The sequence below is a fragment of the Gobius niger genome (assembly GCF_951799975.1).
Source record: "Gobius niger genome assembly, chromosome: 12".
NCBI lineage: Eukaryota > Metazoa > Chordata > Actinopteri > Gobiiformes > Gobiidae > Gobius > Gobius niger.
The window spans coordinates 21072171-21086175 of record NC_136863.1 but is presented as its reverse complement, the minus strand read 5'-3'; the positions used below and the strand labels follow the sequence as shown (position 1 = coordinate 21086175).

Genomic DNA, 14005 nt, shown 5'->3' with positions numbered 1-14005 from the left:
TTTAAACTGAATGAATGGACGACACAAATTATTTACAGTTTTAAACTTGAATTTAATTTTCTTACTCTGAGGGAAAAGAATATGGGAGTGCATCTGCAATGAAATCCCACACCAACATTTATCCACAAATAAAGTTAAAGAATATCATACAAAACATTATTCTTATAACACTGTTAAATAGACTGACTCGAGTTGGCGGCGAGTTCCTCAGACAGAGCAGGCTTGTAACACGGGGCAGTTGCAGGGAGGACTTTTACAAATGCAGATGGGGATGGCATACGAAAACATGGCAGATTCTATTCTCTGCACATTTCACTTATGCAAATTTTGATGCAAGGATCCAGTCTTTACTGCAGTTGAATAGACTTAATGCCCAATGTTCATAGTTCTGCATCACTTTCCACCCTGCGTTTGTTCATTGGTCACAGTAGTACCACGGCATCGGCCGGGAATGATATGCCAGTCCTGGACAAATATCAGCACCACGTCTGTTACCATAAAACATGTCATGAGCTGCCCGAAAACCTTCAGAGTAACATGTCACACACAGTGGGTACAGCTGAGGAAACGCCATTGACCTGCTGCTACAGAAACAACCCTCTTGGAGAAACAGCCGCGCGTTTGATGTATGAAAATAGAGACAAAAAAATATTAAAAATATCACCACTTCAAAAAAGAAATTAAAAATCTATACACATTGCATGTTCTCATTAAAGTGACTGAGCCAGTTAGATTTCTAGACAGTAGTTGGATTTAGCAGCAAATTCTCTTAATAAATATAGATGTGTACAGTATATAAATGTCTTTTAGGCCAGGCGTGAACCGAGGTTGAACATTTATCCTCAAGTCCTGTTCTTTTTGAGGGGTGATGAAGATGGTGAAGGTAACTCATAGCAACATCTTGCACTTGTCGCTCATCCATCGGCGAAAAAAACAGTACAGCCTCGAGATCCTGCTGTGGGATCCCCTCCCCGTGCCTAAAACAGCATGCTTTGTCTTCGGTTCTTCCCATTGCCTGAAAGAGACGAGGAGAAACTGATGCAAAGAACCCAATGACTACTTTTCACTCTAAAAGGGTCTGTCATTTGTAAATTACTTCTAGTTTTTACATATTAGAAAAACACCTCAGTATTTGTCATCTTCACTTATTCTTCTTGGCCTTTAATGTCTCATGTATATATTTGCTGTGTTAATCATGATTGGAAATATGGAGGCGTGTAGTGACAATGTGTCTGCCTTCAACCGGAAACATCGCTGAGTCACATTTCAAGCTGTTTGATGAAAAAGCACTACATCTCTCCAGACATTTCTGACAGTACAACGTCGGATACGAATCCATTTACAAATGACCTCCAAATGTTCTTGATTTTCATTATTGACGCAACCACTGCCCGACTGTACTTTCCTGTAGCAAAAAGTGGTCAAACCTTCATCCCTTTGAACACCAGAAATCAGAAAATAATAACTTTAATTAACCTCTTAGCCCCCACCTGAACCCAGAAACAAGAAAGTTACAGAAAAGTGACAAAAACAACAAAGAGTGGCGAAAATGAGATGAAAAAGAACGTGAAAAAAGTGAGGACAACACAACAACAAAGCAAAGGATTAAGATCCGTTAACATCAGTTTTTCTAGATCTTAGCTTTCAAATGAGGCGTTACAATGGCCAACATTCTTCAAGCTCCAGTCGAGAAGCTTTTAGATTTGGGTAGCGGCGAACTGGAGAAAATACACTCGGTTAAGGCGGGTGGTTTCTTTGTGAATCCGTTTATAACTACAATATATAATGATATATAATGTGCATATAATTTATATTTGGTCATCTTCAAAACCAATAGTTTAGTTATGTTTTACCTGACTCAGGGTAGGAGGCGTTCCTGTAGCCGGGATCCCTCTGCAGCTGCACCTCCTTCAGTGTGAATATGGATATGTCTGCCAACGACAAATCAAACCTATGACACCTCCGTCAGAGCAACAGAAATCCCTGCCAAAGAATATCGCCTTTGTTACGAGGCCCAAATGGATCCTCGCCGTGCACCGAAATCCCCGTCTAAATACTCACTCTCTGGCAGTGTGTGCACGCGCGGTCCCAGGCTCCTGAAGTACGGCTGTCTCATCGCCTCGTCGGCCGAGATCCGCTTCTTTGATTCATACTGTTGAGATGAGGACAAGTGTGAGGACAACGATGCGTGACTTTACAACATCCATGTCCAAAAATATAGTCTGGACTGGAGCAGCATCATAATAGATCATCATGAGATTATACTGTGTTGTTCTTTAATCGGCTCCTTCCTCAAGTACATGGCTTCATTATCACTGAGACTCACTTTTAGGAATGACATCAGGAGGTCGATTCCGTCGTTGTCCAACCTACAGCGAGGGGCACAGACAGGGAGAGGCCGGTCAGTGAAAGAGAACAACTCACACTCACACAAGCACAAAAAAAAAAAAAACTGCTGAAGGGGAAGGAAACACACTCAACTATTCCACAGGATTTCCTTACAGGAAGTGACAGAGAGTGCACACTCCTAACTAAACAACCCAATACTACTAATGTCTTCTGCGCTAAACAGCAGCTCTACTCTTGTACCTGGACCGCGTGAGGAAAATATGCGTGTTTCCATCTCCAGTTATAAGAGGGCTAACAAAAAGTGCATGAATGGTGTTAAGGCAAATCCGTAATCTTTAAATCCCTTAATGAAAACAACACTTTTAAAATGTGGCCTTACCTTGGTGCGTGGTTTATAAGTGGCTGTGCTTTGTATTTGGGGAACTTGTACGATTTAAACTCGTCAATAGAAGATATCCCGGGCCAGTTTTCCTCAGTGGGCGTGCCTAAGGAAGGACATTGAAAAGTTAGAGGAGGGTCAGAGGACAAGCTGCAGGGGCTGTTAAATGCAGCCGCCACAGGGAGCTTTGTGCCTCTGGGTTAATATGATTAAAAGCTCATTTGGGAAGGTTCACTGGTTTGGCAGCAGGGGGCAGCACTGACCTAGCAGCCTGAAGATGAGATGCAGTTCATCCTCGACCGTAGAGCCTGGAAACAGAGGTCTTCCAGCAGCCATCTCATAGAATATACAGCCCACACCCCTGAGGAGGAGACAACGGAGCCCAGTTAATTCAGAAAAATGCCTGTGATTCATTCATATTAAACAAGTGGAAGTTCAATCAATGAAAGTACAAGGCCCATCTCAATGAGTAAGATTTAACATCCACAACGAGCACTAAAGGCTGCAAACAGAAAGCGATCTTAGCATCTTTTACAGAGTGCATTTTCTCCAGTTCAGCTTTACCCAAATCTAAAAGGTTACAGCCCAGAGACCCTATAGGCTATAACAATTGAAAGCTAAGACCTACTAAGCTTTTTTTGTTGCGATGTCTCTGTATTTTTGTCACATTCTTGTGTTCTGTTTTCGTAGTTTTTTTGGGTCATTTTTTGTCTCTTTCTTCTTTTTCTTTTTTTTTTTGTTGCTTTTTTATTGTATCATTGTTGCTTTTCCGGCACATTTCTGTTGCTTTTTCATCACTTTTAAATCTGTTTTTTTGTGGCTCTTTTGTTACTTTTTTGTCATTATTATTGTCATATTTTCATCTTGGTTTTTGTCGCTGTTCGGACGCTTTTTGCAAGACGTTTTTAGATTTGGGTAAAGCCAAACTGGAGAAAATGTCCACGGTTCAGGTGGGGGTCAAGAGGTAAAAAGCTTCAAGATAAAGAAACCGGCATCGCTTTAGATTAAGGTGTGGCTCCGTTACGGTGGCAGTCAAGTTGCAATTGTAGTTTTCTGGCCAGAGACACCAGGGGGAGATGAAATCATCCCATTAACACTCGTATTATCCCCAGAGGGACTACGAAAAGGATTTATTATTGTAAACAAGTTACTTAGTATTGCTTTAAATATCATACAACTTTCTTATGCTGTGTGGGCTACTTTTCAATACAATACAATCCCTGACATGTTACAGCAACGTTATATGAATAAAATTGATTCATATACTTGGAATAAATACACTACACTTCATACAGTATTCTTTTCACACTCTCTGGGACAACAAAATGTAATATTAATATCGTACAATTCTGTTATGGCGATTACATGGCAGTCGATGTCAATAGATTATTGTAGAGCACTAATGCAGTGATGGTCTCTTCACAGAAACACCAAGGTTCACACTCCTCCACGCGAGGACATGGCTGAACAACACTTTCAAACCCTCGCTACATTAGCGGGGCCGCTCGAGATCTGCCCTCGCCCCGCTTTAGTAACACTGACGTTACGATGGAGAGAAGGAGTGTTTTCTTGTAGTTGTAATCTCCAGGCCGAGTGCAGCCCACTCACCACATGTCAATCTGTGTGGAGTACTCGGAGGAGCCCAGCAGCACGTCAGGCGGCCGATACCACAATGTCACCACCTCGTTCGAGTAGGTTTTTGTAGGGACCGACTTTGCCCTCGCTAGGCCTGGGGGAAAACAAAAACAAATCACTCAGAGATTTGTTCATTAAATTTGGTAAGACAACGAAATAACACCTAAGATAACTTAATGCAAGTAAATATCAAGTCATAGTTATTGCTTTTGCACCCTAGTTCAAAATCAGCTCTGAAAAAGGAGGGCGGTCGCTGTATTTTGTGATTCTTCTTACCAAAGTCGGCCAGCTTGAGTTCGCCCCTGTCATTGATAAGGAGGTTTTGTGGTTTGAGGTCTCTGTGCAGCACTTTCCGTTTGTGACAATAAGCCAAACCTCTCAGAATCTGGACCAAAAATATCTGGAAAAACAAACAAAAAAAGTGGTTACAACTTAAATAAAATCAGCTTGAACGAGTTATACAAGTCAGTGTAAGTGTTTTAAATCATGAATTGTGCTGCTTTCAATCATTGTAAGCAAGTCCCTGTTTAAATTCTGTCAATATCCTTAAAGCTGAGATACCAAATGTTTGCCCGGTCAGTTTGACAGCCGGCCCGATGTATTAAAGACACAGGTGCATACACTGGCAATAAAACAGAGATTGTTGACTAAAACAGGTATAATCTCTCAATATCAACAAAGAAAAGCATTCACATGGTGTTTAGGCTGAGGTTTATTTTGAAACAATATTAGTAAAAACAAAATCCTCAGTCATATATTTGTTACTCATATCGTCCTGCTCTCATAAAAGTGCTCTGTGATCTGTCTGAAAACAAAAAGAGGCTATAAAATTACAAAAGAAACATCAACTAGGTATCTAGATTTCCCATTTCCGTCCACCAGGGGGCACTGCAACAGAGTCTCTACTATGTTGGACATGTTGACTTAACCATGCCAGGCTGAAGTTGGCAGGGCACCACCAAGAGGCTCACCTTGACATTCTGCATGCTCAGGATGTTCCCGCAGTCGTCCATGTACTGCTTGAGGTCTTTGTCCTGGAAGAGACACACACATACACACACACAGGAGGGCATGAGGGGGGCACAAGGCCACGGGACACAACCTGTTCCAGCTGGGCTCCTGTCTAAGCGGGCCCTCCATGAACAGAATGATAATGAATGTGTGCTCTATTTAGGGCAGCCATTCTCAAACTTTTAACACCAAGTACAAGCAAAGAAAACAATAGGGCTGTACAATTTGGGGGAAAACTTAATCTAAATGAATCAAAACTTAATCTAAATGCAATTTTGAGGACTCACCAGGTATTCGAAGACCAGTGTGAGCGACTTGTCGGTGTGGATGATGTCGTGGAGCGTCACTATGTTGGAGTGTTTCAGGTCCTTCAGTAACGACACTGGACGAGATCAAAGCAGAAACAACCCACAATCACAAACGTGCTAAAACACATCGTCCTTAAAAGGGGAAATCTAGACGATTGACGGCCAAATATAGTATTTTCTAAAAGGCATTGGGGTAAGTCCAATATGATCAGTGCCTTCTACAACCAAAAGTGAAGAGTTGCTATGGTTTCACTTTGCTTTGCGGCGCATTCATAACATGGCAACAGCATAAGTAATAAAGGAACAACAACATATACAAGGAGAATATGAACCTGGTTTCCCATGTTTTACAGACTTTATACTTGCAAAGATTCAGGGTAAAGGTCATCATAAGTCATTGTGTATAGTGTAAAGTGCCATATCACATATATCAATACAGTTCAAATTCAGATTAGCTATTAAGTTAGGTAATCTCAAGATGATGCTTAAAAGAAAATATCTTAACCTAATGTGTAGAATGAGTCCAGACCTGTTCACCACAACTGCCTCTAAAACCCTGCACTGTCACTCAAACGGTGTTACTTCAGTCCGAATTTCCATCATGCACAAGCTTAATATAGAAGTTGCAGTTACATGTATGACCTGAGGTGGCAGTAGTGAGCATAAAATGGCTAACTTGCATCTAGCCCCTTTAATGTTTACATATTATAGTGTGTTTTCACTAAAACTACTTGTATTTGACTGTGACTTAAAGGGATATTTCAGGAATTTTGACATAGGGCCTCATTTCCTAGTTATCCAGAGTATTGCTGATTTCTGGAGATATTTTTTTTTGTAATTCAAGCAGTTCTTATATTTGAAGAGTTTCGTGGCGCTAGGCTAATGCAAGGCTAGCGCATTTCTACGGTATCAGCTAGACTGCATTAAAAAGAGTCTGACCCGCTCCACAGACATTTATATCGTTAGTCTGGCGGTATAATTGATTTGCCTCAGGTGCACTGTGGAGTGGGTCAGACTGTTTTTAATGCAGTGTAGCTCTTCAAATATAAGAACTGCATAAATTACCCAAAAAAATATCTCCAGAAATCAGGATCTGGATAACTAGGAAATGAGGCCCTATGTCAAAAATCATGAAATATCCCTTTAACATTTCATTTCACAGCTCTCACTTTGCGGAAAAATATCGGGATATAATATTGGGAAATTCAACCTAAATATATCGGGATATGACTTTTTGTCCATATCGCCCAGCCATAGTACAATGCTACCTTTTTTAGAATCAACGCCTGTCTAGTTATTTTTATATTTTTACAAATTTCTTCTGAAAACAGGATATGATGAGGAGTGTTGCAGGGATACAGGCACATTCCAAATTTAGAGGTATTGAACAGGTGCTCGATTGGAAAATAACTACCTTATAATAGAAGGTACACACACCTGTGCCCTTGTTTGCACCCTGGGGAAGGCCGTGCTGGTCTGAAACGCTCTGCTGAGTAAGTATGACGTCGTATAAAGAGGATGCAAGAAAAAGCTTCCAAAAGAGTGCCTTGAATTTCGCCATCTTTGGAAGAATTGAACCGAGTGCTTTCTGATTGTACCTTCTCTGATGGCTGTGCAGGGCGCCCCCTCTTCGTGCTCCAGCCTGATCTCCTTCAGAGCCACGAGGTTGTCCGTCAGTTTACTCCTCCCCTTGAACACAGTGGCATACGTGCCCTGGGGAGGGTTTAAAGGGGGAACACAGGAAAGTTTCCAAATGAGGCAACAAGTCAACATGTGCGTCTTTTATCACTATGAGAACGTTTGCACCTGGAGGGAAGGGGGGGGAAACCTACCTCGCCAAGTTTGTCGAGTTTGATGTAAGTCTCTAGCTTCCCGAACCCGATTTCCGACTGAAAAGAAGGAGAGAGAGAGTAAGGTAAAGGTTTAGTTAAAGGCAGTCCCCGTTGTTCTCTTTGACAGGTTTATGGACACCGACGTGAGCGCTTGTGACAGTGCGGCAGCAGTTATGGAGGTCACGCAGCCCCGAACAGCACCGCGGATAATCTGTTGTGACAAAGGGCTGCTGGGTCGCGGCTTTCATAATGTGTTAGGTTTGTTTATCGGCTGGAGAAGGCAAACTTATGTAAATTGTTGTCGAGGGGGGCGGCCATATCCCCAGTGCAAAAAGGAGTAAAAACATTATATGATCAAAACATAACATAACATAAACAAATAGTCCCGAGTGTAGCATTATTGAATATCTGAATATAAAATGCTGGCAGGTTTTAAGTTAATAAATTGTGGATGAATCACAAATTAGAAATTCACTTTCAATCTCTATATTTGAAAGTGCAAGTTTAATCATTTCTTGTTCAGATTTCCCAGATGAAGAATTATTAAAAAGCTGAGGCAAGAAGATTATTCAAGTTGAAAGATTGAAATACAGAAGCGCAAAGTAAAAAACAAACATGAGAAAGATGAGGCCCTCACTCTCACTTCTGTTTCCCTAAATAAAACACTTTCTCACAGATCATTCTGACACTGCGCAGCCCCTGAGCGTCACCCGTTAGTTTCTATTAGAGCAAAACTATTTGTAGATCACTGCTCGTGTGAGAAGTACATGTTATGACTTTTGCTGTACCTGCATTTCCTAGCTCCTCAAGTTTTGGATTATTGGTATTAATTTACTGTATTTTCTAGACTATAAGTCGCTCCGGAGTATAAGTCGCACCAGCCTTGGCAACTACCTGGGCCTGGAGGCGTAACTGCACCGTTTACAAGCCTCTCCTGGCATCGCGTTGTTCAAGCACTCATTTGCAAACTGGTTCCTCTAGCTGTGGCCATCGAGCTTTTAACTTTGTTAGCTTTGTTTGTTTCTTCATTGCAGAATATGAGTAACCTCTGCTTTTTGCCAGTCCCTAACAAGTTTCTCGCTCACTACAATCTTTCTTTCTGCTGCTAAATTATCGTTTTTTTTAAATCTTCAATGGTACAAGAGTAGGAGAAACTGGTACCTCTAGAGGCTGTCAGTGTGAAAATAACTAAAATCATGGGATTATATATTTTGATATAAATCGCACCCTAAGCCAAACTATGAAACAAAGTGCGATTTATAGTCCGGAAAATACGGTAATCCACACACGAGACTCAGGCTTGTAAACACACCACGCCTGATTGTATCCCCAGGCAAATTACCATTTAATCCGACAATTAATTTAAAAATGACCAGCAGCGTTTGTAAATAATGTGTCGAGTGTTAATCTTTGGGCCTCACCAGTGACGCTCGCCGCAGTCGTCTGCTCAGCGGCTGGTTGAAGGGCGGGCTGCTGAGCTGCAGCTTCTCCAAATACCCGTCAGGTATCCGTATATCGGCCGGTAGAGAGAGCCGTTTGTTCAAGTCCTAGACACACAAAAGAAAAGGTCAAAAACAACAAAAACAGTGTCCGCATCGAGTAAAATCACTAAGGCCCAACGGCAAATGCCATAAGCTTTAGGTAAATATCAATAACTTAACAAAATGTCAAAAACCCAGAGTAAACAAGCGGAGTGTGTAGGAACAAGTATGAAAGCAGCTTCCTCAGGCCTAACAGAGAGACCAGTGTGGATGTATAAATACACGAGGATGTCCATAGAGACTAGTGTGTAATAAAGACAGTCTGTACAGCCCTGTAAGAGCCCGGGAAAGTGCAGTACTGAGAGCATGCCCATAATAACGTGGCAACAGAGCCTACAGTGAATCTCAATACACATTGTCTGGGTTATTTCTAAAGTTAGGAATGCAATGTTGCGATGTTTAGGAGAAGAAACAATTCTGAAACAGTTCAGATATGAATCAGCAGAAGCAACACATTTTTTAATAGTTTTGTATTACAACTGTGGTGCAGAGTTACAACACATTCCTATCAATGTGCTGTATTTATGCTTTTTTTTTTAAAGTTGCATATTTATGTTTCTGTTTATTGAGATGATGCTTATTAACTTATTAACATCTTAAAAACTTTCCAATGTCTAGTCATTCATGAATCTGTAACTTCAGGCCACTCAGCCGGAAACTGCTTTAGCCGCTTGACAGAACACTCAGCCCTTTGTCTGAATAACTGTCTGCAACAAGTAGAAGAAGTCGAAACTAGCACCTTTACACAAGTCTAGGTTCAAAGTCATTATGAATGAGGTCAGCGGACAACCTCACGGGCATATTAAGAGACAACAGTGCCAGGATTCGTTGGGCTCAATTTGTGAATGAGTGGTTCAGGGAGCATGAGACGTCACAGAGTCCAGATCTTCATCCCATTGAGAAGCGTTGGGATGTGTAGGAGAAGAAGAATTAATGCAACACTGAACAGAAATGAATCCTTGACATTGCAGAAGCTTACTGAAACAATAATCAAAGCTAAACAAAGTATTACTGTCGGCTTGTAACAGAGGCAAGCGGTCCACAACTTGGCACTGAAAGGTGGTTCTGCACTGATACTGAAAAGTAAACATTAGAATCAGCGGATGTTGTGAAATAACATTTGGTGTTTTGTACCGGATTACAAGTTCTTATCTAATTATTGTAAAAAAGAGAAGCCGATTTGTCAAGCAAGCTGTTATGTTGGTGAACCCCATCCAATAATGATACAATTTGTAGATAATTTTATCCCATTCAGCTGTTGTGGGATTGGCGGCTGGTCCTCACAGCTAGCGATGCCATGTATCACATGATCTTTGCTCCCGCCCTCCTCCTGTTGTCCAACCAAGCCGTCCTAATCTGCTACAACAGGGTCCCATCTGGACTGTATTACTCTAATCCCAGTGATGTAATCCCAAAACAGTCCTTGCTTCCCCTCGAGTGACTGAAGAACAATCTGCTACCTGCCCACAGCTTCCTCCTTTTCATCTCTTAATTCAGCAAAGAGTCAGTAACAATGTTGACACTTGAAACAATAGGGCTGCGTCCAGCACAAGGTTCAGTGCACACGATGGACATTTAGGTCTATAACAAATCACAATAGTCTTTGTTTTGGTGTGATGACCTGGAGACAACACAAAAAAGTCTGTTCTAAAGAGCATTGTTCATTTCATTGTTCATAACATACTGTATTCAGAATCAAAAGTGTCCAAAGTGGAGCTCCAAGGGGTTTGATTTAGTCTGTAAGATCTACAATCTACTTTGATTCATTTGGGCACTTTATTAACAGATTATCCATAAGTAATTTGGAACACTAAACCAGTCTGAACAGTAAAATAGTTCATTATAGACTGCTCAATAAAACTTTTACTTTTACTAATTAGCACTATTATTATTAGAGCTGGGACGATCCACTTTTGTCACTATTCGATACGTATCACGATACTCAAGGGCGGATCCGATACGTATTGCGATATAGAAAGAAATAATGATAAGTAATATGTTTACCTTAAAGCAACACCGTGTAGAATTTCACCCAATAAATAGAATTTAAATACTACCATTTATATTTAGGTGGCCATACCGCCTTTGCTATGCCCAATCCCGTCAGACCTTGGAAGCTAAGCAGGGAAGGGCCTGGTCGGTACTTGGATGGGAGACCGTTTGGTAACACCAGGAAGCCTAGCGAATGTAGTGAGTGAGTGAGTGGTTGGTGGTGGTCGGAGGGGCCGATGGCGCAGACTGGTTGCCTCGCTTCCGTCAGTCTACCCCAGGGCAGCTGTGGCTACAATAGTAGCTTACCACCACAGAGTATGGAGTGAACGAATAGTGCAATGTAAAGCGTCTTTGAGTGTCCAGAAAAGCGCTATATAAAACCAATGCATTATTATTATTGATTGACTGCGGAATTCTTCCGCAGTCAATTATTGGTTTTCATGTTCTTTATTATTATTCCTCTTCCATCTTTTTCCCGATTTTCTAGAGCTTTCAGCACCTTCATGCTTTGTGCAATTTATGCAAGTTATGCATCAAAACGTTCCGCATGTTGAGGAGAAGGGTGCTATTACTTTTGGGACTTCTGCAATTTACGTTTTTTCCGCAATCGGCCAAAATGTCGGAGATTTTTCCCATTGACTTATAATGGGGCTGCCGCAAATCCATGCTTTTCTGCACTTTTTTCTGCATTTTATGCAATTTCTGCACTTTGTGCATGTTCAGCTTATGCAACTTGTGGGTTTTGAGAAAAAATTGTCCTTCTGCAGTTTTCCAGTTTTTTTATATGAGAGTTTGAAATGTTTGCATTGGTGTGTATGGGGGAATCCAGCCAATGGGGAGACTCCAGGCCTTTCAGCCATTTGTGCAGCTTCTGCCAATCAAGCACTTTCAACAGTTTGACCAGTTTATGGAATATAAAAGTTTATGCAATATTAACAATTTATGCAAAGTAACCACTTTATGGGATTTAACCACTTTATGCATTTTAAACCGTTTATGCAACTTAAGAGTTTATGCCATTTAGGATTTATGAATTTTAAAGAGCTTATTCTATTTACATAATTTATGCAAATTAACCCATTCATGCATTTTACCACTTTATGCAGTTTATACAGTTTATGCAACATGACATTTTATGCATTTTACCAGTTTATGCAAAATAGATTATGCAAATTAACCACTTTATGGAATTTAAACAGTTTATGCATTTTAAAGCACTATAATGCAATTTAATAGGGATTTTCGCATATAACCAATTCATGCAATTTGAACATTTTATGCATTTTACCAGTTTATGCAAATTAGATTATGCAAATTAAGCAATTTATGCAATTTGAACAGTTTATGCAATTTCTGCATTCGCTTCCCGCAATTCCGCAGTCAATCGCAATGGCGCAGCCATTGCATTTCTAGTTATTATTCCTCTTCCATCTTTTTCCCGATTTTCTAGAGCTTTCAGCACCTTCATGCTTTGTGCAATTTATGCAAGTTATGCATCAAAATGTTCCGCATGTTGAAGAGAAGGGTGCTATTACTTTTGGGACTTCTGCAACTTACGGTTTTTCTGCAATCGGCCAAAATGTCGGAGATTTTTCCCATTGACTTATAATGGGGCTGCCGCAAATCCATGCTTTTCTGCACCTTTTTCTGCATTTTATGCAATTTCTGCACTTTCTGCATGTTCAGCTTATGCAACTTGTGGGTTTTGAGAAAAAATTGGCCTTCTGCAGTTTTCCAGTTTTTTTATACGAGAGTTTGAAATTTTTGCATTGGTGTGTATGTGCGAATCCAGCCAATGGGGAGACTCCAGGCCTTTCAGCCGTTTGTGCTTCTGCCATTGAAGCACTGAGGCCATTTCAACAGTTTGACCAGTTTATGGGATTTAAAAGTTTATGCAATATTAACCACTTCATGCATTTTAAACCGTTTATGCAACTTAAGAGTTTATGCCATTTAGGATTTATGAATTTTAAAGAGTTTATGCAATTTACATAATTTATACAAATTAACACATTCATGCATTTTACCACTTTATGCAGTTTATACAGTTTATGCAACATGCCATTTTATGCATTTTACCAGTTTATGCAAAATAGATTATGCAAATTAACCACTTTATGGAATTTAAACAGTTTATGCATTTTAAAGCACTATAATGCAATTTAATAGGGATTTTCGCATATAACCAATTCATGCAATTTGAACATTTTATGCATTTTACCAGTTTATGCAAATTAGATTATGCAAATTAAGCAATTTCTGCATTCGCTTCCCGCAAATCCGCAGTCAATCGCAATGGCGCATTTCTAGTTATTATTATTATTTTACCAGATACTTTCATCATTGAAAAATACCTCTTAAATGCACAAACAAACATGTGCGTTTGCTGTGAGCGGCTCAGCTCTCCTAAAACAAGACTGTGACTTTACCGGGAGCGGGTACGTCTCCAGCTTGACTAAAGTCAGCAGAATTTGAGATTTAAACAGGTTAGGTCCTCATCCAGATGCATTCTTTGATTACCCACTGCAGCAACAGCATATTCTGTGTCGAGCTGGTCATTAGCTGCATGTTTTTCATTGATGGCAACAGTATAGTCCAAAATGTTACGCAGTGTGCCTTTAAAATGTGTAAAAAGTCATGGGTCTAAAATTATAAACCAAATGCCATTTGACATTTACTGAAGTGTTCAGATTGAAATGTGTATTAACACAGAAAGTAACAAAGTGCTGTGTAGCTTTTACTGGAAAACAAAGGAGTGTGTGATCAAAATGCCTCCAAATACATCTGCCCTTCATACTTTTCCTTTTTGGCCCTCTAATGTATGTTAAAGTACTATACAGTTCAAGCAACCGGATTATCCATCAAAATCAATGTGTATAGTCACAAAATGATCAGATCAGATGCCTCAATTCAACATAATAAAAAACAAAAACAATACAGTACAACAATTACTGGAGC

At 40.3% G+C, this 14005-nt stretch overlaps 1 protein-coding gene across 1 annotated transcript in view; it reads right to left on the bottom strand.

The window, feature by feature from the left end:
• Positions 1 to 76: 76 nt before the first annotated feature.
• The window catches only part of LOC306971602 (cyclin-dependent kinase 17-like), a 33991-nt gene continuing 20062 nt past the window's right edge, over positions 77 to 14005 (bottom strand). Inside the window, exons 5-17 of the mRNA XM_079567927.1 lie at positions 8936 to 9061; positions 7515 to 7571; positions 7281 to 7395; positions 5662 to 5756; positions 5335 to 5397; positions 4640 to 4763; positions 4337 to 4457; positions 2992 to 3089; positions 2729 to 2834; positions 2327 to 2369; positions 2062 to 2152; positions 1854 to 1931; positions 77 to 1015 (exon numbers count right to left, since the gene is read on the bottom strand). Of these exons, the coding sequence (XP_079424053.1) occupies positions 978 to 1015; positions 1854 to 1931; positions 2062 to 2152; positions 2327 to 2369; positions 2729 to 2834; positions 2992 to 3089; positions 4337 to 4457; positions 4640 to 4763; positions 5335 to 5397; positions 5662 to 5756; positions 7281 to 7395; positions 7515 to 7571; positions 8936 to 9061 (1155 nt within the window). The 3' untranslated portion in view covers positions 77 to 977. The remainder of the gene's footprint in view (positions 1016 to 1853; positions 1932 to 2061; positions 2153 to 2326; positions 2370 to 2728; positions 2835 to 2991; positions 3090 to 4336; positions 4458 to 4639; positions 4764 to 5334; positions 5398 to 5661; positions 5757 to 7280; positions 7396 to 7514; positions 7572 to 8935; positions 9062 to 14005) is intronic.